The sequence below is a fragment of the Falco naumanni genome, chromosome 5, assembly GCF_017639655.2.
Source record: "Falco naumanni isolate bFalNau1 chromosome 5, bFalNau1.pat, whole genome shotgun sequence".
NCBI classification, from domain to species: Eukaryota; Metazoa; Chordata; class Aves; order Falconiformes; family Falconidae; genus Falco; species Falco naumanni.
Genome location: NC_054058.1, coordinates 23,195,484 through 23,220,693, shown reverse-complemented (window position 1 = coordinate 23,220,693; position 25,210 = coordinate 23,195,484). Strand labels below are relative to the sequence as shown.

Below are 25,210 nucleotides of genomic sequence, written 5' to 3'. Positions count from 1 at the left end.
CTCAGCCTCCCTGGAGACACTGCCTCGCTCCATAGCTGTTCCTATTCTGCTTCTCTGTGGGATACAGCATATCTGCCAGCTCCCCTTCCAGCTTCCCCAGTTTTTATTGTATGGAAGATCACTCGAGGTAAGATGGAGGAAGACAGAGGGAGCAGGAGTGGAGTATTCTTAGCTGATGACAGCTTTGGCTTTGCTTAGCTGATTTTTTTCCCCCCTCTCCTAAACATGAACACTTCAGGAGTTTAGCTGGGAAGGCAATGAATTCCCTGGCATCTAACCATGTAAATTAGATTTCCTTAGCAAGATGAAGCAGCCCTTCTGCTGGAGAAACTCCTGTCCTGACTTCATGTTGTCATGTTGGAGGAGAGGTCCAGAAGCCTGATGTCTTCTCTAAGCATCTCTTCAGCATATTCTTGGGGGTGGTCTCGGTGCCACAGTTGAGCTCTGGAAACAGCTTATGGGGTGGACAAGTGAGGGGCAGGGAACAGGAATTGCTAGGGTGCTGAAATTACTCTGCTGTCCTTTACCTCTGTGGAAGACTTGGGTGGATCTTTCATGGATGTGGAAACCTCTATCACTCATGTTTCAGACTGCCAAATCCAGGAGTTAGACCAGACTACTTTAGAGAAGGGCTACGGCTACATTAACATTTACTAATCAGTTTTGGGTGGTTTTTTTGTCCTTATGCTTTGAAACAAAACCGTGGTTGTAGTGTAGCAAGAATGTCTTCCCCTGTTCAGCAACAGTGAAAACAAAGGTCATTGTCACGCTCAGTGCTATCCACCCCTTGACTCTTCAGGTGTCTTTTTCCTCCCCTTGCCTCCCAGTGCTCCTGATGGCCACACAGGTAAGTCACAGAATTACTTGAGGTTTGGGCAATGTCTGCATTCAGAAAAGTAGTTCTAGCTAGCAGTGAAAGACAAGAGGCAGGCCTGTACGTGCTTGGTGATGGTCTTGTACTCCAGCAATCTCTGCTGTCTTTCTGACTCTAGGAAGAGAGACTTCACTCTGGAGCTTTGATCAATCCAGTTAGATTGTATCCCTCTCCCCCCTCCCCATTTTGTGGTCTGTTTCAGGGTCCGTTCATGTCAGCTATCCTCCTTTTGTTCACAGCCACTTGTAGGGCAGCTGGTTTTCTCCAGGCATGAATCAAAAGAGAGAGGGCACTGAAAAGCAGGATGAGCCTGGGTGTTTGTTTCCTCCGTCACAAGGGCTTTGCCAGGGATGGACCTTGTTGAGGTCTGTCACCAGTTTGGTGTGGCCAGGAGTTACTACTTCGCTTGAGAGTGTTCCTGGCTGGAGTTCGTGAAGTCTGTCCGCACCAGTGGTGCAGAACAGTGGTGTGGTTAATGGCGCTGCTAGCTGAATTGGAAACGAAATGTGGTTGTTAAAGCTTAAGGTCATGATTCCTGCATCTCCAGCTTCTTGGTCATTTTGCTCTGCCACAGTGGAGTGTTTTGAGGAGAGACTCTTCAAGGTGTTTGTTGCCCTTGAGCCTTTGCTAGTCTGAATGCCCTGCTGACAAGTTGGCTGAGGAATGTGTGCTTTCTGTTGGCTTGCACACCTGAGTGAGCAGCACACGGAGGGCTTGGAAGGAAATGGGGAATATACCCACCCGGCCCTTTTCTCCCCCAGAAGGATGGGTTAGTATCTTTTTTTCCCCTGCATCATGCCTGACTTAGTTTCTCGGTAGGGTAATTTGTTTGAAGGTGAAGTACAAGCTGGTCCATAAGGCTTCCTCCTCCACCTCAGATAAGAAAGCTCATTAATACAGTAAAAAAAAAAAAAGTCTCCATTGTTACATGAGAGCTCAAGGTCAGGCTGGTAGTAGTAACTCATATTGCTTCTAAGGTCAGCCTAAGCTTTCTCTTTCTGACAAGCCACGATAGATTGATCATGGGGGCCCTTACATTATTTTTTTTCCTTCTGAAATAGGCTTTGCTTCTCCTGACCCTGTTAATGATGTTTGACTGAGGTCATCCCAGCAAACCCTGAATCCTTCCCATTACCTTCTAGAGGGCTTGCCTTTGTGCCAAAGCATTGTATGCTTGTTAAGAATTAAGCTTTCCTGATCTCTGCTGTAGCAAAGAAGCTGTCTTCATTGGAGAGGGGAGAAATATCTTGAATGCCATCTGTCAGTTAATGCTCTCATTAACACCTGAGTGACTCCCAACACCAAGCTGGTGCCTTTTTGCCAATTCAAAACTTAAAAGGTGCCAGCCCATAAGGTGAAATATCTCCAGTCCATAAAATTAATTCCATGATAAAACATCTGTTCTGAGAAGACCTTGATTTTTTTTGTTGTTTCTTTTAACTGGAGTGATCACAGAGGCAAAACCAGTTCTGTTGTATGCTGTGAATTAGATGCTTGAGAAGTCTTTTTTTCATTTAGTACTGAGAACCTTGTAAAAGCAGCGCTTGTGCTGGGTGGATGAGGAAATCCAAGTCTTTTTCAGCTTTTAAAGCTTTTGCCAGGCAAGAGTATCACCTCTATTATTTTTCTTACTGGTTAACTCTTTAAAAGGAACTGCGAGAGTAATTATATTCCTGTTTAAACAGTCTTTGAGGGAAACGCTGAGCTCCCCCAGTCTTATTTTCCACGGTCCTCCCACATACTACTCCTGGGCAGGAGGTGGAGGTCTGTCGTTTTTCCTGCTCTCTGTTGTCCTCTGGTTTTGTCAGGGTTCTTGGTTTTAATCTCAAGTACAGAACAATATACAGTCTGGGATTAGACATAGGTCAGACTTGCCATTTTCCCAGCAGTTTTAGATCAAGAGCATTCCAGTATTTACTCTTCTGTTGCATTTTGTAAATTAAATGAAACAAGAGACTTAAAACATTGTCAACATGATAGATATTCTAGCTAGTAGGTCCAGGCAATGATTTGGCATCTGAACTTTCTGAAGGCTTATTTGTGTGTGCCAGCAGTATCTGAGCATTGCTGAAAGATTTTTGTCTCCAGTATTTCCAGCTCCTTACCCTAATGTTTCTTTTAATCCAGTATTTGCTCCTGTAGCGGGAGGAAGGGGAGGTGTTGGGTGTGTGTGTGTGTGTGTGTTAGGTTTTTTTTAAGGAGAGTGGAGAGGGGGTACTCATAACAGAATTGGCAGCAATAGACCCGATAGGAAAGTGTGCTGTGACAGTAATTCCACACTCGGGCCATGGCACCCTGCCTGTGGGAAGTGCAGATTGACAAGGGGACTCTCTTACTGAATCAGTGTTTGGTTTTGCTTTTGTTTGTTTGGCTTGATTTTGTTTACAGTTTCCCAGCCAAGATTTGATTTACTTTGGAGACTTTAAAACTAAAAGCACAAGTGGCTCTGCTTCCTTTGGGCATGAGGATAAAAAAAGTGTGTGTGTGTGTATGCGTAATTCCACCCCCAATGGCGCTGGGCTCACTTAGAAGGAATTTCACATTGAGTTTGCCCTACAGGGAGGGTGCCTGTGGGGCTGGGGTCTGTAGGTGCAGCTGTTCCCTTCCAAGTGTGCACACCAGAAGCTCCAACCAAATTTTTCCATATATCCCATCAACCCTGCAAAATATTCACCCTCTCTTCCAGAGGTCCCCAAAGGAGCCCGCCTGGGAAGCTGGGCAGAGTGACGAGCGCGCCTGGCCCCGCAGGATAACAGCCCAGGCGATGGGCAGGGTGCCTCTTCCGCAGGCAGGGGAAGCCAGGGCGCAGGCAGACTGCCGGATTGGGAGGATTGGGATCTGGGATCGCCAGGCGGGGGGAGGAGTCCTCAGCTCCCCTCTCCTGGAGCACAGAGAAACCTCCCTCTTTGGGAGGCAGCCGGGCAGCAGATGGCCGGGCTGCGGCGCTGAGCTCTCAGGGGGTGTATCATTTCTCTGACTGTTCTGGACGTGGATACCCATGTTGGAGAGGAGCCCCTCCTTCGGCTTGTCTTCTTTATGCCCTGATTTTTTTGCAGCTGCTCCTAAAGGTCACAGGCAACTTGAGCTGCAACCTGGCTGGTGTTCTTGTGGATTGTCTACTGCTATTCCTCCCCTTTGACACCGATGTGCTAGGTTGCATCCTTCCCTGTGCCCCAGATTTCCTTTCATGTATGTAGAGGTCCACAATGTATGATAAAACTTCAAGCCACAGGTGCGATTCAGCTTTGACCTCCTTTCTAATCATTGCAGGAAAAGGTAGGGACCGCTGATAACGACACTGGGGTTTTAGAGCAAAGCCAGGGACAAGGCTAAGAACTGCATTGGGCTCGCAAGAAATCACCTGCATCATCCATATGGGATGTACCACATAGAAACACATGTACTATTCCACCACTTCCCCCCTACAGCTGTCCAAATTACTTTGTACATCGGGTGGCAACTGCAAAGTAAGCAGTGTTGTGACAAGTGAGGGAAAGTTTGTCTCAGTTTTCTGTGATATTAATGGTGCTAGTGAATTTGGGGTGGAAAGAAAGTCAGTGGGAAGGCTGAAGTTTTACAGTTACAGAATACTCTGAGGTAACTTTTCTGAACTCTTGTAGGTGAATTCTGTAATACCTTTCCTTGGTTAATAAGCTGTATGGAAGAAGCTTGTGCTGTACAGCAGGGGGGAAGTAGAAGTGGTTGAGATGTGGTGACAGTCGTGGCCCATGGTCCCAGACTTTTTTGTAAATTGTTTCTAGGACCCCCAATGTACTTTCAGGAGAGGGTTGTTTTTCCTTTGGATACGTGTGTCCATGTACCAGTTCATCCTCCTTGGGAATACTCTGATTTGTAGAGAAAGGACGTTGCTGACCTAACATTGCCTCTGTTGGTTGAGTGTTTTTACACATCTCAGTGATGCTGAGAACCTCAGGAGAAGAGATATATCTGTCTCAGCTCAGTGATCTCCTTGCTGCCTTCTTCCCACCTACAAAAGGCTTTTTGGAGGTTCTTAACTGCAGCAGAGACTCTGTAGGACTTGCCACACCTGCATGTGTATCACTGTCCTGTTAGTAAGCTTGAAAAAAGGGTGTTTGAGAGACTGCATCCAGGTCTTTCCACACCTGGACCCTGTCTGTCTGATTCTTGGGTTTGTATTTTATGGATAATGCTGAATGAACTGTCCTGAGCATTTCTGCTTTGTGTGGGGAAGAACTCCAAGGGCAGGGTTCTCACAGATTGCTGTGCTCCCTGCAGATTTTCTTCTCCAAACCAAGGGGGATGTTCCAGAAACCTTTTTCAAAGGGAATTTTAATAGAGACAGGCTAAGTGAGGCTAACCATAGGTGTGGCAGACAGGTTGAAGACGAGCACCTCAGATTTGTCTGGAGAAAAGAGGCTGGCCCCCATTAAGAGGGAAAATATAAATTGGGTAAGATTGAGAGTGACTGGGAATGCCTTGAGACATCTGGTTCCCATCTCTGGTTCTCATTTCTATCGTTATTCAAAGCGACAAATGCACAGTAGCTGTCTTTGAAAATTGATGGGGGTAGGAACTCAAAGTACTCTTGAGAACAGAGCTTGTAATGTATCGAACACTGGGTGGATGACGGAAATTTCTAGTGTTAGCCACTTATGTGAAAGTCAAACTCAAACCAAATTGGTTAAGTCAACAGAGCCAGTCCCCAAGGGGAATGAGAGTTACATAGGCAGAGATTTCAGATGATCTTCTGGAATTGAGGGGCTTCCTGGATCAATTTTCTTTGAGAGCAGCCAGAATGGTAGAGCAAGATAAGTGAACTCATGCAACTGGTGCAAGTGTCTGCTCCATGCCTTTCCCTTTATTTAGTTAGGGGGAAAAAAAAAACCAAAAAACCAGAAACATAGGAGTAGGTAAAACCCTGTTACTTTTTTTGCTTCTTCTTGGCATCCCACATCACCCACTAGTTTCACAGGATCCTAGGGAAACTGGTTTTTTCAGTCAATTTTATTGGAAATAGCCAGAGCCTCTGTGTCAGATCTGATAAAATAATGTTCTGCCTTGAGCTCTGAGAGAGTTGAACAACTGACATCATGGGGCTGGAACTCAGATGCTCTCTGAGAGCTTACAGTCATTCCCCATCTGCAATGGACTAAGCATCCAAATACGAGTATTGCTTTCCTTTCAGGAAAGGATGTTCTCATCACTGTTTCTGTTCTGAAAGCTAGTCAAATCTGTCTTTTTTTTTTGTTTTGTTTTAATCCAATGGCTTCAGTAAATATCTAACATTTAAGCAGTGTGTGATCAAATAGCACTTTTAAAGATAAAAAGTCTGTGAAGAGAATCCAGTGTCACACTTCTTTGAAGTCTTAGCTGGAGATTGGATTGGGTCTCGAGGTATATGAGGAAGACACTGTGGGAATGCAGAGCTACTTCAGGTGGGTGTACTGTGCACTGAATAGTTCGTTTTGAAAAAGGATAGTTGCTGTAGCTTTTACCCTAAAATTAGTACTTGAGGCAGCACAGAAATAATTTCATAAAACAGCCAGTCCTTTGTCGACTGAACTTCGTCAGCATAGGGGACTGTTTCAAGTTGCACTTGATTGCTTATGTTGGTGGGGCAAAACAATGATACCTGGAAATACCAATGCGTTGCTCATGTCATGTAGAAAAGAGAAAACACCAGGCTGCAGAAGGCGCTCGACCCAGGTGCATTCAAGCATCTCCTGTTACATACAACCGGAGGGCTGGTAACACTCATACCGTGAGAGGATTTGTCTCTGGGAGGTCAGCTTGCGTTTGACGTCAGAAAGCAGCAGACTGCTGGGGAGTGATCTGCAGGGTGGTAGCATCAACTTCTCTCCACTGAAGGAGGAAGGGGAATGCTGCCAGGTGGACATGGCTTGGGGAATCATGTGGCATCTGTTCCTTCGCTCTTGCAGTCACTGTCCAGTCATGGTCCTTGCAAAGGTGTCCGGTCTTCACCGAACATGTGAAGCCCCCAGCCTAATAGCTAACTTCTTGTTGACTTTTAATGATCTTTCTTCAGCTGGATTGCACTCCTCTGTCTCTTTGTTAAAAAATAATAGGTTTTGTAGTAGTTAGCAATTTCTCAGGCAAATGCAATTCTGTAGCACTGGCACGGTTCCATTAATCATATAGAGTAATCTGTTTGTGCCAAAAACCTATCAAGTTGAGCTGCCTTTTTGAGAGCTGGTGGGAATGTGTACCCAGTGGTGTTCTTCCTGGCATATGGACTTCCCGTGTGTGCAAGAATGACTGGGCCATGGAAGGGTCCCCCTTTGCTGTGCTTAGGGTACACAACTTGAGCAGGCTGTGAGAGAGCCTGGCAAGTCTCAGGACTCAAAGTGATATGGACTGATCTTAAGAAAGTTTTGTATTTAGGGACAGGTGGCCCTGCCAGCCCTTTTTCAGTCCCTCCTCTGAAATTTTCAGCAGTCGAAATAAGGACTTAAGTCTCATTAAAATATAAACAGGAGTTCTTTTAGCCTTAAGCAGCAATCTAACCTGTTAGATGGGGATGTTTACCCTCAATGCCAGATGAGGGTAAGAAATGTGCATTTCCTTGGGCTATATGATGAACTGCTGGGAACAAAAAGGAGGCTTAAAGTGGCCCAACTAGAAAATGAGCAAGATTGTTTTAGTAGCAATGTTTATGATAAAGCTTGAGTGTTCAGCTTGATCATCGGGGAGACTAGACTAGACTGAGCTGAATCCTGTTTGGGAGATAACACTCGTGTTCGGAATGAGCCTTGTTGTGTTGCAGGGGTCCAGCCACATGCATTAATGGGACTGTGCAGATGTCCTGCTAGAGCCACTGGTGGAGGAACAGGCAGAAAGTGGCAGCACCTTTGGGTATGGAGGGAGAAGAGAACAGGGGCCACAACAGGAGTATGGGAAGCATACAGCAGCAAAGCCAGGAGGAGACGATCAGCTACGGAAAATTTCAAGGCTGAGTTGGCATCCTAGTTAGTTTGTTCTTTCAGCTTGGAAAGAAACAACAGTAGCAGAGTCCTGCAAGCTGTATGTGTATAGCCTGAAATCCCATGGTGTTGCAATGAAATTGCTGTGTTTTGGGAACCTGAGTTACAGAGCTGCACCTAACCATGGCTGCTGCGGGGCACAGTTTTCCTGTGTTAGCTGTCTCTGTGTTGTGCTTGTTCGAGTTGCTTGGTTGCACCAGGTGTTTCTGGCGTGGCAAACTACAGTAAGTGTGTGGGACTTTGTTTCCTTGGCTAGATCCCAGACGTTTCACAGCTACCTGGAGGACATCATCAACTACCGCTGGGAGCTGGAGGAAGGGAAACCCAACCCCTTGCGGGAGTCCACCTTCCAGGAGCTGCCCCTGCGCACCCGGGTAGAGATCCTGCACCGCCTCTGTGACTACCGCCTTGATGCAGATGATGTCTTTGACCTCCTCAAGGTGCTTTGGGCAGCAGGGATGAGGGAAACTGTGTGGCCGCAAGAGCTGAGCCAGCTCAGATTTTCCTGGGAAGAGAAGGGTTGATGCTACCAAGTGTATTTTAAGGCCTACTAATCGGTGGCAGTGCAGTGGGTCGGCAGCTCCCCATCTCCTCCCCTGCCTCGCAGAGGATGCGAGGCAAGCACTCAGGACTGCTCCTGGGGCCCTTGTCCTGTGTGGATATATTCATAACGTGGGGACAACTAAGAAAATTGGCTTCATTGGCTGCTCTTCCTGCAAAGAGTGAATTTGGAGATGCTCCAGTGGTAATGGCAGGGCTGTGAGAGCCGAGACTGCCTTGCTGAGGGATGGTGTGAGATGAAAGGATGGGGTTGAAGTGTACTGGGGGAGCTGGGGGAAGGGTGGGGGTGGGGAGGGAGCTTCTCAGGGCTGTGTGTGACTGTCGCCAGCACTAATTAGACCTTCCCTGTCAGGAGCACCAGAGATGAAATGTTAAAATGAGAGAGGCCATTCAAATTAGAGATGCCAATCTAAATCCCTCCCTGGACAGGGAGCAAACGTCGCTTTCCCCCTGGAGTAACATTTTCCCAGCTCAGCCCGGAGGAGCAGCTGTACTGCTGCTGTGGCATGGTGGGAGGGGAGGAGGGAGGGAGATATTTGTGGAGGGGTGTCATCATGTTTTGTGTGACAATGTGGCTGCTTTTCAACTTGTCACTGTCTGGCGGGGGGCTCCCGGCGGGCGCAGGGCTTGGATGCTGACAGCCTCCGCGTGGAGCCGCTGGGTGAGGACAGCAGTGGTGCCCTGTATTGGTACTTCTATGGCACGCGGATGTACAAGGAGGACCCGGTGCAGGGGAAAACCAACGGAGAGCTGGCTCCAGACAGGTAACAGCCCCCACACATTCCCCCCGTGTCTGGGTGCAGGGGGTGACGGGGGGGTGGCACAGCCAGCCTGGCTGGAGGGGACTCCGCCTGACGGCTGTTGTGTTGGAGGGCAGCAGGGGGGAGCGTGCAGCATCTCCGGGGGGGGCCTGGGAGAGGGCTGGGGCAGTGTGGGGCGAGACTGGAGTTGCCAAGCAGACTGCGAGCTGCCCCACGTCGTGCATTGTGTCAGAGCCAGCCTGCAGCCTTTGTGGCACCAGGAGAGCCTGCTGTGGGAGCGATGCTGCCTACCCCACTGCATTCCTCCCCGTCTGCCCCGCACCGTGCCGGCGGCTCCCAGATCAGGCTCCCAGCCAGTGGGAATCCCTCCTCTCCTCCCCTCCCCGTCCCGTTGCTGCTTGCTGCTCTGATTTAATCCCTCCTTTGGTTGGGTTCCTAGCAGCTGTTCTGATTTCCCTGCCCTTCTCCCATCCTGCCAGCCACAGTTCCTTTGCTCAGCAGATATTTCATGGTGGTTTTGCCATTTCGCAGGGGATGTGGGGGCCCGACAAACACCCCAAATGTTCCTGGGAAAACGGGCAAGAGACGAGGGCGACCCCCAAAGCGGAAAAAACTAATGGAGGAAAATCTGCTGAGGTATGGAAAGGTTGTTCCTGCAATAGATGTAAAATGCATATGTTCCCAGAGGGAAGTATAATGTACTTCTGGGGTTCCCCCAATAAGTATGTATATACCATGCAGCCATAATTTCAATGCATCTCTGAAGTGAAGCAAGCTCAGACTTGGTGGATGCTTTGATAGCTCTCCAAAGAAAATTCTGACTGAGCTGGAAGCCAAGTTTGGTGAAACAGTGGGTATCACTCTTCCAACCACCTCACTTCAGATGTAGTTCCTCCTTGCAGTGCTAGGGGATGTGTGTCTGATAAAGAATGCTTGAAGCCAAAACTCCTGGCCACTTGAGCGAGTATAGATTTTGGGATGCTTCCTCTAAGAATTTAAATACTGTCCTTGCCAAACTCTAGCCTGGACCCTTTACTTCACAAAATTTTAAGAAGCTCTGATAAATATTTATGTGAAAATATATCTCGAACGTGTGTTCTGTATGGTGGTTTTTTCATGGTTTTGCTGTGCATTGAATAGTTGCTGTGTCCCCCATTCTTCTCAGAAGCAGCTGCATTTCAGTGATGTGAAGTAATGTATTTATTGTATCACTTCTCTTTCTTTTTTGGTAGGGAGAAGGCAGAAGAGAACTTGCTAATCCATGAGACTCAGATAAGAAATGGTAAAGAGATTTCGCGGGGTCAGGGTTGATACAAGCAGCTAACATGGCTCTTAAATTATCAACGCCCAGAGAGATGCCTTCCTCAGGAATGGGAGAGTCTTTCTGCCAGTGGCTGGGACAGAGTTTGGAAGGAGGGGTTGGCATTACAGAGTGCCTTCCAGCTGGGAGTCTGGGCACCTGCAGGCTTCCTGTCTTATTGTGAATTAGTTTGGGATGAAGAAACCTAACCTATTGGGTTACACCAGGCCTTGGGGGCCCACCTACTCGCTGAAGTTGATGGAAATAGGCTGTGAACGGCTCTTGCTCTTACGGCAATGAGGTGAATGCAAGCCCCTGTTTGTAGCAGGTGTGTTTTTTCCGACTGGGAAGAGAGTGGTGTCAGTGATGCCAAGAGAGGGAAGGAAGAACCTTTTTCATTATCCTTACCATTGGTTGGGTGGCTGAGCTCGGTAAATGATGCCTTGGGGATACCCACCTAAGGGTTAACAAGACAAGCAGAATAAGCGAGTTGGCAACATAATGTGAAAGTGAGTTCAAGGGAGCTGGGACTCATTTGTCATACATGTGGATCCATTGGCTTCCATATAACCCGGGGGCTCAGCCTGCTTGTTGCCCCACAATAAAAGGCGAGGGTGGCATTGTCTTTCCTATGCCTCCTTCCTTCACCCTTTGTCTTCAGATTTCCTGGTGGCTGCTCCCGAGCAGGGTGGCAGAGCTGGAGCGATGCGCATGACGCGATGGGGGTTTTGTCACATCATTGTCTTCCAGCAAATTGTGTCACTTCAGAGTAATCTTCTGGTGGCACAAAGCAGTGCTTCAGTCCTGGCTGCTATTGAAACAAGTCCCCCATTAGGCAGCTGGCAAGGGAAGGGTAAACAAGGGTGCAGGCTCTGGGGGCATTGTGCAGGTAAGCTCCCTGCTGCGGGTGAGCAGGGGATGGCTTCGCCTAGCCAGGGCAGCAGAAACCAGCACATGGTTGATCCTTCACCACCTCGGTTACCAGTCCCCAGTGCATTAATTTGAGCTGAAGCCAAGGGTGGGTTAAGCTGTAGGCTGGCCTGTGACCTGAGGCTAGCACACGCTCACTTTGTGCCACTGCTGTGGCAGGGAGGTTTCTGACAGAGGGCAGGTGGCTGGAAGGAGGTTGCAGCTTTCCAGTCCTCCTGGGGCAACCTGATAGCTTGCATGCCAGAGCCACTGGCAGCTCATGGCTACAAAAGGGCCCAGAGTTGGGTTCAGAGAGAAAGGGGTTTTGTTTTTTGCTTCTGTATTTTTTTCATAGTTAATTTGCTTGAAAATGCGGTGAGAAGCTGCATGACATCTGCCAGTAGGGGTGTGACATTGCTTTCTTTCCAGTAGCCAGTGGTTAGCTCTGGAAAAGTCCAGAGGGAGCTGAGAACCACTCAGTCTTGAAGGGGTTTGAACCAACGTCTTCCCCCTCCCCAAAACTGGCCCACAACCTTTTCTGCTTAGAGAGAATCCCAGGGCAAAAGCATGCAAGTTGCAACCCTTGAGGCTTCTCTGCTCTGTGCAAACATTTACAGAGCAGGAACCACATTCCCCCTGTCCAGATGGGTGTTCCAACCACCATGCAAGAGAGTCTTTCCTCTGCAATTAATATTCAAATGTTTCACACAAGGCGGAATAGCTCAGAGTGTCTTGGTAGTTGGGACATGCTTCAGAGCAGTGGGTGATCTGCTTCAGATCCCACTCTGGATCAAGCAGGGATGGAATGTGAACTTTTGGAACTTCCCCCTCATCTGGCAGCCCGATGAACCCCCTCTTTCACTTCCTCTTCTGTTCTTTCAAGTGCCTGCAAACAAAATGATTCGTTAGGGAGAATGGGAGGATTTATTCACCGCAGCAAAGGTTTGCAATGCTACCAAAAAAAAAAAAAAAAACCAAACCAGAAAAAAAATGTGCTTGTTTCAAATAACGTTAATTTTTAATGGTTTTATTCTGCTGCCAGACTAAACCAGACATTTACATTGCCTTATGTATGTCCTGCTCTGGCTGACGGCCTCCATTACAAGAAACAAACTAAATCCTTTTCTCTGGTCCATCATAACTGGAACGGAGGCTTGCTACAGGGATGTCATACTACCTGTGTGTTGCAAAGTGCCACCGTTATTTCTTCACCTGTGTACTTCCTTTGTATCTTGGCATCAGTTTCAGTGTCTGTAGGGGAGGAAGCAGTGCTTCTGGTGGATGAAGAGAGCTTTGGGTCTGTAGCAAAGAGCATGTTTCCCATAACAGTGGCCATTGGCAATATTTTTTGCTCTTCCTGAACCCTGAGGAGGAATAAAGAGAAGTTGTTAGTCATAACTGCTGTGGAGATAACATCTTTCATGTTGTTGAAGGGTCCCAAGGGCCTGGCCGTGGGACATGGTGGCTGCTGTGTCAGACGGAAGAGGAGTGGAGGCAGGTCACAGAGAGCTTCAGAGAGAGGACTTCCCTTAGAGAGCGGCAGCTCTACAAACTCCTGAGTGAAGACTTCCTGCCGGAGATCTGCAACATGATTGCACAGAAGGTGAGGAGACATGATATCCTGTTTACCTCTCTTTGACCGCTTCCAAGAGCATGGACGTTTGCTGACTGAAGGAGAGCTAAACCCAGGCAGCCTGTCACCCCATCCTGCTCCCCCCACCTCCGACCTGCAAGTGTCGTGGATGCAGGGGCTGTTCAGCTTGTGTACGGGGAGCAAGGCTCTCCCCGTGGAGTGGCAGGGCTACAGTCGATACTTAAGGATCTGGTTCATGATTGTATGGCAGCATCGGTAGGATGGCTGAAGGGGTTACTGTCTTCAGCCGTGTTCCGTGTCCCTTTTCTGCTAGCGGGGAATCTCTGTCTGCTTTTGAACTGCTGCGATTTACAGCCTAGCTTTTCTATGCAAACTGCCTGTGATTCCACTTTTACTGCCATTTCTCAGCGGTCTCTGCTGAAGGGGCTGATGGCTGCTTTAGCTGTCCTAGCTAAGTCTGCTTGAGCTGGTGTGTCAGAGCCCTGAAACTCCGAAGGGCATTGTCCATCAACTGAATGTTTTCAGGTGAGACAGATTTGCAGCGTGATCATTTGGCTAGATGGCTTTGTAAAATGGGCTCTGCAGTCAGCACGATGTTCTTGGACTGAGTTCAGTGTGCTTGTTTGCTACCCTTGTAAAGCTAATAGGGATTTCATGGTCACTTCTAGCCCCCAGAGTTTCTCCTGCCAGTATCACCAATGTGCCCTAATTTCCTCCACTCTCTTTTTCCTTCCCTCAATTCTCGACCCTGTTTCAGGAGAAGCGTCTGCAGCGGACAGAGTTTTCTCCCAGGTGGATGTCTGACCATCAGCCCATCAAACCAATCAAGCAGGAGGTGAGGGGGGGTGCGAGGGGGAGGATGACAGAGGGAGGCGAGAGCAGATGCCTCCTGGGGGAAAAAATAAACCGCAGCATCGCTATTCAGTGGGAAGGAGTCGTTTGAAAGTGTTTGTGCTGAAAGAGAGATGGGTGGTAATGCCCGTCAAAGGCAGGCTGACACTCGGGGTTTCTATGGCGAGCAGGGAGGTGCTGCCCTCTGGATCGCAGAGGTAACCGGCCTCGCCGCAGACCCCGGTGCAGCTGCATATGGAAATCTGCGCTCAGTCTGGGGAATTCCACTTCAATGAAAGTGCTGGCACATTCGAGGCAGTTCAAAGAAAAGTTGAAGAAGGATGAGAGGGCTAGAAGAACCGGCTTACAAAGGGAAATGACAGAAATTCAGCCAAGGGGAAAACGTGAGGCTGCAAACACATGAGGGTGTAGATAGTGCAGAGGGAAAGAAGAATGACTGATGCAGTGCAGAGCAGAGCTAGGAGGGGGTCAGCTGGAATTGGAAGTCACAATTTAGACTGCTTAAAGAAATGCTTATCAAACTGCAGCCTTGTCGGCTGAAATGGCTCTTTCCGCACCTCTTCACCTTCATCTCCTCTCCACCCCATCAGCGTAACCGTGCTGCTGCTTGCGGGTCTGTGCAGTGAACCAGACCCAGGAAAATGACTGGTGTTAAATATAACCTTTTTATTTGGTCAGGGTTATTTTTGATGTAGATCAGCTTTCCAATCCAGTCCACCACGCAGCCCCCAACAGTCATGCTGGCACAGCCAGGGACATGGTACGGTGGAGATGGGGGGTCTTTGAACTGGCGACTGCTACCTAAAGCAATCGGTCAGGCAACATGGGATTAGCTTTGGAGGAAAAAATTGGCTTGATTCTATCAGGCTGTAGCGTAATCTCTTGCTGTAGATGTAACGAAAACGTAGTTACCTGGTGTTTTGTCAAACCCTGGGAAATTAAACTGCAGGGAATATTCCACATGAGCCAGGGTCAGGGGTTCCTGCAAAACAAAGGAGAAAGTACAGTTCCCCACAATAAATACAATTACTTAGAACAGATAAATAAAAGGAAGGAAGAACCTCTCATCATGCTGCAGATAAAAGCCTGCTGAGAGGAAAATAAGACCCCAGTGATGGTCAGTTTGGGGCCAGAATTGCTCTCTGCAAAGCCCACCATGCAGGAAGCGCAGGGACACGTGTTTGTTCACAGGCAGCAGAAATCCCAGAGGAGGAGGGGAGTGGGAAACACATGGAGCCTGAATGATGCTAATCAGTACCGCAGGTGCTCCAGGTCTGTGGCAGCAGAGGGCTGTTAATTGCTGCCTGTGGGCCAGTGAAAGGTTTCCAGCGAGCTGGGGGCCCTCCCAGCACCCGCTGCGCCAGGGCATGGGGAGCCAGGCAGTGGAGGGTGGCAATGCTGGCGGCGCTGGCTCCCCAGCAGGACCTGGCAGTCGTCCTGCCACAGGGGAGCCAGGGAAGGTGCCAGCAAGTCTGATGGCTTGTTTGCCAAGAGGGGTGGGCAACAGGCAAGTCTGGGGGAGGAAAGCCCCAGCTCAGTGCAGGGGTGACCCCTTCCTTCCGACTCCACGAGCTGGATGCTGGATGCTGCTTTGGTCCGAGATATAACTGCTCCGTAGGCTCCTAATCCTGTGGGGGATTTCTTAACAGGTGGTTCAGATTAGCTCCTCATTAAAGAGCCGCCTGAGCAGCACCCTCATTAGGGCAGTGCTGCGGAAACTGGAGCAGGGAAGTTTTGGAGGACAAGGGGCCAGGGCACCCAGGGCACCCGTGTCTCCTGGCCTTCTGCCCCTGAAGTCTGATACCCACTGTCTGGAAAGCGAGGCAGAAGGCAGAAGTTTGGCCCTTTCAGGGTCTAGGGCAGGGGGGGAGGGGGGGAGACAGTGATGTTGTGTCCTGGAGTGCTCTCTGGCGGAGGGAAGGAGGCGGTGATGGCGTGGACGGAGAGGAGAGGGGTGGGTTTTATCCTCCAAGTGGGGAGGAAGCTGGAGAAACGTCCCTTTGCCACCTCTTCAGTCAGGAAGAAAGTTTATCTTGTGTTGGGTTCTTGTTTTTATCTTTCCTGTAGGTGTCTGCTTCCACCTCATGTAGTAGGAGTTGACTTGTTTGTGTTTGCTTGTTTTCATAACCCTCGGTTGAGTGCGCTCATCCACAGCGGGCTTTAAGAGGGACAGAGGTCCCTCTGAAATTAAGACTGTTTCTGTGTCTGGCATGGATGGAGCAGCCTGTGCCAGCACTGCTGCTGCCCTGCACTGCTGAAGGGAGCAAGTGCAGCTGTGGGTGTCTGTGGCAGTCCTTGGTGCTCGCTATACTGTGTTTGGGATTTCTGATTTTCCCTTCTATTCCTAGATCTGCTGGGATGATTTCATTTCCTTTACTTAAAATTGTCCTGTTCTTTGTCGATGCCGTATTTGTGGTGGGTTGATTTGGAACATGCTATGGATTCTGTGTTGCGCCATTACAGTTTGGGGTGCTGAATGCACCCTGCAGGCTTGGAGAGGTCCTGGTGTGAACACTGCAGCTTGGATGTTGTGTTCATGTTTCCATAGGACATGAATGGTGGAAGCTGTATGAATCCAGGGAAAGGGAATGTCTGACCTGTGTACCGACAATCGAAGAAATTAGTGTGGCACGCCAGGATGGCTTAGGTCTACTGGCTGGAGAATCTAAAGGCTGATGGTCACATCCTCAATAAAATATCTTGGTGTACCAACTTCTGGTGGCTGGTTTGTGATCACCTCTTTCTCTTCTAATTGCTGCAGAACTTGACTTCTTTGGTTCCTACAGCAATTTAAAGATTGGTCAAGAAAGCTAGTGGGACACTGTTTGATGATGGTCAGAATCAGGCCTGAAATTGTTTGCAGTGCATGAGCAGAAAATTGGATGATAGAGCAGTTGAGAAAGGGATATGAAAAGAACCAAAAGTGGAAATGTAGAATCCGATTCTGTAGGTTCTTGAACTCTCGTACTTGGCATAGCAGTTTCAGTCCTGGGCATCCTGGTGTTTGGATATTGATCAATTGGAGGAAGGATCTGAGAGAGACAACAAGAATGATTAGGGAGCTGAAAGGATTTCTTTATAAGGAAACATCTAACCTAATTGCAGAAACATGGGCATTTCATGTAAGTTTCTGAGGAAGCCCGTAAAAGCTGGAATGTGGCTGAAGAAGAGGGGAATTTATGTTCACCCAGAAAAGCATAACTGGAAATAATTGGGTGGCATGAGGGGGTGAGAAATAAACTTTAGGCTGAATGTGAGGAGAAGCTGGCTAACCTAAACGCATGTGGGCTCACAGAACGGTCCTCCTTGGAAAGGAGTAGAAAAGTGAAGTACTAGTATTTGGCAAAGATCTAAAAAGGAAAAGAAGATAGACTGAGTTCCCTTGTGGTGAGATCAGTTTCACTTTAAAAGATCAGAATAGGGCTTTTCCCTGTCCAGTCTGTCCCTAAATGCAGGATATAGTCCTAATGTCGTCAAGACATCACCCTCTCTTGGACACTTCTCTGTGGCTGTTGGTGGTTGCAACATAATTTGCTTCATGTTGTTGCTGCTGGAGAGAGGGAGATAATACACAACACTGGTCTGCAGAGAGCTGCAGGGGGAGATTGCGGGGCAGTGCTGTGTAGAGGAAGGGGAGGCAGAGCAGGGGGAGTGAATGTGCAGTGCAACCAGACAGCGTTTCTAGGTATTTATCAAAACACCCCGAGGTTCCACTTCTAGGCAATGAAACAAGGACAAAATAGTAATCGTGGTGCCAGATTTTTTTCTGGGGATTAATAATGGGCCTGGAGAAGTTGATGGTCTGAGCAGCAGCCAAGGGACCCCAGCTGATTGCTAATCCTCAGGAAATGCCTTCTGCCTATGTAGTGGTTGCTGGTTATTCCCTGAAAATGAAGGTGGAGAAAACTGTATACACATTGTTCTTTCCTGGTTGATATTCCCTGCTGATAAGGCACGCTTATCTTCGTCTTGCAGAAGTCAAAGAGGTGAGAGTGGCTGGTGGTTGACCAATTCATTTGTCTTTATAATTAAATTAAGCTAAAAAAGGTAATTCCACACTGCCATATGCATACGTCACACTTCATTGGAGAAATTTCCTATCTTAAAAAGTAGTCCTTTCTGCTCACGATTCCAGCTTGGGGCTCTGCTACCTGGAAGGGGTAGAGGTGTTGTGTCAGGGTATCAACAGCCCATATCCTTTATGGGCAAATACAGAAGGCAGATACACGTGGTCTGTCCCTGGCAGAGTCACAGCTTGTCTAACTCATCACTTCTCCTTCCTTTGTCCCTGTATCAGTAGGACTTCATTGCTTGACAAATAACTTTCATTTACATGTTGCTTTTCATCTGAGAATTCATATGTAAAAATCCTTTCCCCCCCCCCCCTTTTTCCCCCCCAGCCATTCATTGTAGGTACGCTTTAATACTTGCTCAAAGTAAACCTGCCTCTGCTCAGACTTCGACAAGCCAATGCTTTATAGTTTTTGGTGCACCATTCTGTTGCAGGTAAACCCGAATGTGCTGAGCTCAATGGAGAAGCAGAGGCGCAGAGAGGAAGAGGAGGAGCGCCAAATACTTATAGCAGTGCAGAAGAGGGAACAGGAACAGCTGCTAAAGGAGGAGAGGAAGAGAGAGATGGAGGAGAAGGTCAAAGCAGTGGAAGGTACATGTGACCAGTGTGAAATGGGTGGAAGCTTTCAAAGCCAAGATTGAGATCTTGAATTGAGAGCTGCCATTCACATTCCTGCCCTGTCAGACCTGCTAACAGGAATATCTTTTCTTGCACTTACCTTGGATAAATTGGTCTGACTGTAGCTGCTTTTCCTTTGTCTGTCTCTCTTGGTGTTGGTGGCTGTTCTCTACTGCACCCTTCAACTGTGTCATCTTCCCCAAATCATGCTTATTTTCTCCTTTGCTCCAGCTGTTCCTTTTTTTCCTGCTATTTGTGTTGTTCCTCAGTTTTCTTCTGTCTCCCCGTTTGCCTCCTGTGGCCTTTGTGTGCAGGATTAGCTGTCTTTGCTCTTCCTAAATAGCATTTGGTCCTTTTGGTCCAATGCAGAATGAAAGAAGGATCCCATTTGAGAAAGGGAAGGGCACAGCACTGGAGTAGAAAGAGTACCATTTTTATATTGTTACCGGCCTTATCAACTGGAAAACTAAAGATGAGGGGACCATGCTAAACAGAGCACCACGGGTGGCAACTTCAGGTGTTGGTCTTGGGTTTGTGTGGTTTTGACCTAAATGCTGTTTTAATCCATTTTGCAAGAAATAGCCATATTGGTTTTAGTAGGTGAGATCACGGCACAGACAGCAGGCGTTCAGCCAGTACATGTAGGCACTGGCATCTAAGAGCAGGCTCATTTCTGACCACCTCCTCTCTGGCAGCCTCCCTTACAGGGGTTCCTTTATCTGCTGCTTTTCACACAGTGGCTGGCTGGGCTGTTGCAGTTCCAGGGAAAGGCCGAACATCTTCAGAAAATGGTGGTGGTGGTAATGTGTGGCAGTATCAGTATCACGGATGCTTAAGTGAATAAAGAATCAGAAAAGGAAAAAATACTAAGTTCGTGCAAACGTTGTAAACTTTCCAAGATGAAACAGTCTGCTACCACATGTTTGGTAGCAGACCAGATGTTATCTAAGAATAGTTTCTTTTACCTGCTTACCTTTCTAACCTTTAGAAAATCCAATTACTTGCTTGGCCTTCATATATATTCCTGGTTGCCAGTCCTAGCTAATCCAGTGCTTTAAACTGAGAATCATCCAGCTTCCATATCTGCCACAGATATCTGTTTCACCTTGGCAAATTGCGTATTCGCTGTGCTTTATTTCTCCATCTGTATAGACAAAATTAATCTTGAAGTTCCAGAAGAGCTGCAAAGATACATGTACCTGGAAAAAGGTCTTGTTTTGGTATAAGCCATGTCTTTTTCTGAGTAAATGTAATTGTTACATCATCTGATGCAAAGGCACCAGAGTAGCTCAAAGAAACTGGCATGGGATTGGGCACTAAACTGTTTTAACCCAATTTAGCATACATTCATGCTTTTCTTGGGCAGAGATGCTTTTATTTTGGTTTGTACAGTTTCTTTCAATTTAGTTTAAACTCATCCCTAGTCAGTTTAGGCTAAGTCAGGAGAAGTCTCCTTTTAAGCTGGTGCAAATGCTGTTTGGAAAGGTTATTTAAATGGCTGACTTGTTCAGTTAAATCACTGCAGTATTTTTCTACCCTAGAAACTGCAGCTATCCAGGTAAAACTGGCTTCTTAACCATCTTTCCTTATTGCCAAGCATATCTGCCATTAGCATTTACTTCCATGACAGTGGAAAGTGATTTGAAAATGAAGTCATTTGTTTTACTTGGTTCCGACTTGTTAAAACTGGACACCCATTGACAGAGATTTTAGAGTAACAAATATATTCTTGCATTTTGCAGTCCGCTTGGGATCTAACATTAATTTTGTAGGGTCTTTTGTCAAGGGGTGATGTGAAACACAGGGTGAAATATCTGTTCTCTGTTGAACTACAGCACTTCACCTGCTTCTTGGTTTTGGACCATATGCCTGTCTTTAGATCACATTCCTGTTTCCAGTCTGGGATTTCACTTCCCCCTACTCCAACACACACCCCAGGTAGCAAGCCTCCTGCTGAGCCCATCTGTACTTTCCTGAATTTATGAGTTAAAGCAGCTTTCTAGATTTCTGTCACAACAGCAGGTTAGAGTTTCCCAGATGCTGTTCCAACATTATCTCTTGCACATGTGACTTTCTAGCTGTTTGAGGTACTTTTTAGGGCATTGGTTAGATTTTGAAAGCTGCTGGGTAGGACTCAGCCCAGGCCAACAGCATGACAATGAGCTCTGCCAGTGATCTTTAACATGCTGTATTAATCACTTGCTGTGGTAGAAGGACCTGCCATTAATCCTGACTGAAGTCCAGTCTGGTACCAGGGTAGTGCTCCCCAATTCCTGTCTACCAGGTCAGATCCTTGGCAGGCCTGGATGGATTTCTAAAGAATGTATCGCCTTACCTCTTGGCTGCTGTTGCCATGAGATTTCCCTTTTGCAGCCCAAATCATCACCTCGTACCTCATGTTTTTCTCAGCTTTCTCACTTAGGCATCCATTACAATGTCATCTAAATGATGCTAATTTTATGAAAGAACCATGAAGTACTGAACTGTGCTTGGATGGACTCAGATAATCTCTGTTTACTGCAATTTGATGTTGGACTCCTCATCATTAAATGTTGTAATAGATGCTGTTAGATTTTGTAGGACATCTTAGATACAAGCCTTGTCCTCCCAACTTTCAATACTACCTAGATTCTTCTAACAGGAAATTTGGACTGTCTTTTGACATATATGGCCATGGACCTCCCTGGAAATACCCACCCTTCTACCAGAGCTAGTGCTTATTGAGTCTTTCATGTTTTCCACAGATGGACCCTCTGCTAGAGGGTATTAGCCCAGTATCTCCCCTATTTCTTTCACTCTGGGTGTTCCCTGATGTGGCCTGTTTTCTGGGGTCTTACTCCTATGACATCTCTCCTTGAGCATTACTTTCACAGAATTCTGCTCCTACAGAAAGTTGGTATGACCGCAGGTGTTTAGCAAGTCAAATGAATTCAGATTTCCTATAAGAAAAAGGAAATGAGGTTCATAAGAGCCCATAAATTTTCTATTATGAAGCAATCTGTTGGCCAGCTGTCTGGTTGCAAACCACAGGTTATATTACTAGCGTTGCTTCTTCCTGTCTCTCGCCTCTTAAATGAAATCTGTCCCAGTAGCCCTCCTGTGTGGCAGCTTGCTCACGCTGGCTGCAAAGACTTACCTGAGCAGTTGTCCCAAAGCTAGCCATTGTGGTGGAGGGTATTAATGACCTCAGTTACTCATTGCCACCCAGCTGGTAGAACTTCACCCTTGCCTTGGCACTGGTCTTCATCCGCTTTAGTGCAAAACCAGCTGCCTTGAGTTCACCTGCCTGAGGTGAAGCATCTGAAGGATGGTAACTTAACAAGCCAGCTCTTTCCATAGTGCTGGTCTATGCCTAGGTGTGTGCATTGAACTTATCTTTGTACCACACCATTGTCAGGAATTTGTCTGGAAGCTGCCTAGGGGAGCATCTGTATCACAGTAATGCTTCAAAATCAATAATTGTAAAGTCAAGGGAAAATGAAAAGGCATGTTGATGGTGCGCTATCTTCTCACCTCCTCTGCTCCTGTGCCGTTGCTGCTTTTGCTGAAAGAACAAGAACGTTTCATTGGAGTTCTTGAGTGCTGCGGGAGCTGCCTTCGATTTCCCTGCAGGATGTTGTTGACAAGGAGTGCTGAATGTTTTTTCACCTATTCCCCCCCTCCTCCCTGCAGAACGGGCCAGGAGGAGGAAGCTTCGTGAAGAGCGGGCCTGGCTGCTGGCACAGGGAAAGGAACTCCCCCCTGAGCTTTCCCACTTGGATCCCAGTTCCCCTACCAGGGAAGAGCGAAGGACCAAGGATCTGTGAGTATGCAACTGGGCATGCAGCACAAGAGTGCGATGAAGTAGTGAGTATGGGAAGGAGTGTGAACATTCACAGGAATGAGGAGGGAGAAGTGAGGGTGGAGAACAGTGAGGAGTAAGCTGAGAACATCTGCATTTGGTCCATGCTAGAGGAGAGTTTGTGATGAGGCCTGTTCGTCAGCATTACGGCGCTGTGCCCGAGGTGCAAGGGAAGATGAAGTATGAGAGCATGTCTTAACATGTCCTCAGCGTGTGTATTCACTGTTGCGCTTCCCATTACAGCTTTGAACTGGATGACGAGTTCACAGCCATGTACAAAGGTTAGTCCTGCCCCAGCTTTCCCCTTTGCGTGACTTGCGTAAAGTGAAATACTCCCCTGGGCATGTGTGTGTAACCACCTTTCTTTTGATACTGCCAGTTCTAGATGTGGTAAAGGCTCACAAGGACTCTTGGCCCTTTTTGGAGCCCGTTGATGAATCGTATGCTCCCAACTACTACCAGATCATTAAGGTATGGAAAGTGGTCCAGCCATCTTGACTGGTGCACTTTGTTGACTGTTTTTTTGGAAACATTTTGAAGTTTTGTGGGCTGTGTTACCCTTGCAGTCCAACTGCATGCCTCCAATAGTCCCTTCTAGCCTTACAAATCAAGCAAACCAAAAACGAGAGGCTGCCTCTCCGGAGAGCAGCCTCCGCACCCCATCCCCTCTCTGTGAGGAAGCTAGCTATGCAGCTTTGCAAGCCCTGCTACACTTGCTGCAGCTGAAGGGAGGTTTTGCTGTGTTTCAGGCCCCCATGGACATCTCTAGCATGGAGAAGAAATTGAATGGAGGTCAATACTGTACCAAGGAAGAATTTGTGGGTGATATGAAGACCATGTTTAGGAACTGTCTTAAGTACAATGGTGAAGGCAGTGGTAAGAGCAGTAAGATGCTAAGTTTGGCTATTTGCAGTGCTCAGTCAAAGCAAGCAGTGATCTCTTCCTACTCACCAGTACTTGATTTGTGCTTATTCTCTTTCGGGGTATTTCTGAACTTATTCCTTTGTGTACGCGTGTGTGTGTGCGCGCCTTTTTCCCATAATATCTAACACAGGCTTTGAAAAGCATTGGAGTTTGATTAGCTCCCAGTGTTTGTTGAGTACCACAGAAAAGTGAGGAATGAACCAGGCTTGTAGTCCTTTGAATGGAAAATGTAGTTTCAGGTTTCTTGCCTATTGAATGAAAAACATGAATCTGCAAATGGGAAACCCTGGGTTGAATTGCCATGCCAATTAAAATTCTACATGTTGCTTAGGTAAGAAATCAGTTCCTATATGGTGGGTCATCACTGCAGACTGTGTCTCACCAGCACCATCTTGAAAGGGTAAAGTTAGAGCTACCTGGCTTGTTGCTGCGGGCCCCAAGTAAAAGCATTCCTGCACTGTCACTGGGAGACCCGTTTCCTGAGGAACTTCAGAGTTAGTTTAGTGGAAACAACTGGAAAGTCACTTGCTTCTAACCCTTGTCATTAACACCTCTCACAGGTCTCTTCCTTCCTATCCACTCCAATGAGAAGCAAGAGCCCCTCTGAGCAGATCTGTCCTGTGGAAATGACGCAATAGAGACACTGGTGTTGGCAAAACCTTTTGTGTCAGGGTCAGCAAGTGCTTTAGAAACTGTAGATGGATAAATATGTGTGCTGATTTTCCTCTGTCTTGTAGCATACAGCAGAGATTTAAATGAGTCCAAGAAAAGCCTCTGAACGTAATCAAATAGCATTGCTGGAAGTTCACATTTCTTCTCTCGGAACTCTGCTGGCTAACTGTGCAGGTCATGCAGCTCTGTGAGCAGAGGTGGCGCGTCTTATAATGTAATTCTTGGCACTATGCTGGAGCACTGAGTTAATGCTGACTCTGCAGACTACACCACTAATGGCACTTTGTCATGCCTATGTGCCTGTCCTCTGGTGGGGTTACTGAACAAATCTGATGCTGTGTTGCTTACTGAGTTTAAGAACGTAAACCAGTTGACTAGTGAGACAAAAGTCTTCCTCAAAGAAACTTTGTTTCTTTTATCTGATGGGGAAAGTCTGATGTTACTTAATTGTTACTCTCTATAAGGCTCTGTTCCTGATGATGTTGGGTTTTTTGAGTGCAGAATATACCAAGATGGCTTACAACTTAGAGAGGTGTTTCCACCGAGCAATGATGAAGCATTTCCCTGGGGAAGATGGAGACACAGATGAGGAGTTTTGGATCAGGGAAGACGGGAGACGAGAGAAGAGGAGCCGACGGACTGGCCGCTCCAGCACAGGCAGTGTTTGGACTCGGTCGCGAGACCCAGATGGACCAGGCAAGAGGCAGCAACGCCTGGAAAATGGAGGAAAACCTCCGCCATATCGAGCTACTTCCAGGGCTCCTGCTTCTTCTTCCTCTTCCTCCTCCTCCTCCTTCTCCTCGTCCTCTGCAGAGGATCCAAGCGGCAACCCAATGCAGCCTTCTCGAGAAGTGGGCCCTTCCAATGGGCGAGGCTTCGCTCGCTCTCTGCAATATGGTGGCATGCCCAGCCCTGTGCCACATCCCAGCCAGATGGTAAGGAGCAGTTTCTGCTGTTCTTCACCCATCAGGCCTGCGGAGGGAGGGAGGTAAAGGGGAATGAAGCTCTCCTGTGAAATCCCTGTGGCAACTGAAACTTTTCTGCCCTTAAACTGGTACAGTTTCAGTCTTTGCCACGTTCACTGGGAACAGTCTCCTAATGTTTCCCATGGCCAGCATGTCCCCGTGTGGGCTTGCACCAGCCCTGGCTCCCCCAGTTCTCTTCTCTCCTTAGAGAGTTACCCCATTGTGCAAGGAAAGCAGTCACGTTTCCTCTCTTAACATCTAGTTTATGATGCTGAACAAGCTGG

The 25,210-nt window shown here is 47.6% G+C and overlaps 1 protein-coding gene across 3 annotated transcripts in view; it reads left to right on the top strand.

Moving 5' to 3' along the window:
• Nucleotides 1–25,210, top strand: part of LOC121088784 (cat eye syndrome critical region protein 2) — a 102,623-nt gene that overhangs the window by 62,726 nt on the left and 14,687 nt on the right. For 2 of the 3 annotated variants that reach the window (XM_040595344.1, XM_040595346.1), the window contains exons 3-14: nucleotides 8,114–8,297; nucleotides 9,043–9,182; nucleotides 9,711–9,815; nucleotides 10,412–10,461; nucleotides 12,822–12,991; nucleotides 13,740–13,817; nucleotides 18,341–18,497; nucleotides 22,197–22,326; nucleotides 22,609–22,646; nucleotides 22,745–22,836; nucleotides 23,115–23,241; nucleotides 24,463–24,896. In XM_040595344.1, the coding sequence (XP_040451278.1) occupies nucleotides 8,114–8,297; nucleotides 9,043–9,182; nucleotides 9,711–9,815; nucleotides 10,412–10,461; nucleotides 12,822–12,991; nucleotides 13,740–13,817; nucleotides 18,341–18,497; nucleotides 22,197–22,326; nucleotides 22,609–22,646; nucleotides 22,745–22,836; nucleotides 23,115–23,241; nucleotides 24,463–24,896 (1,705 nt within the window). The remainder of the gene's footprint in view (nucleotides 1–8,113; nucleotides 8,298–9,042; nucleotides 9,183–9,710; nucleotides 9,816–10,411; nucleotides 10,462–12,821; nucleotides 12,992–13,739; nucleotides 13,818–18,340; nucleotides 18,498–22,196; nucleotides 22,327–22,608; nucleotides 22,647–22,744; nucleotides 22,837–23,114; nucleotides 23,242–24,462; nucleotides 24,897–25,210) is intronic. The other variant, XM_040595345.1, reaches the window with a different exon arrangement.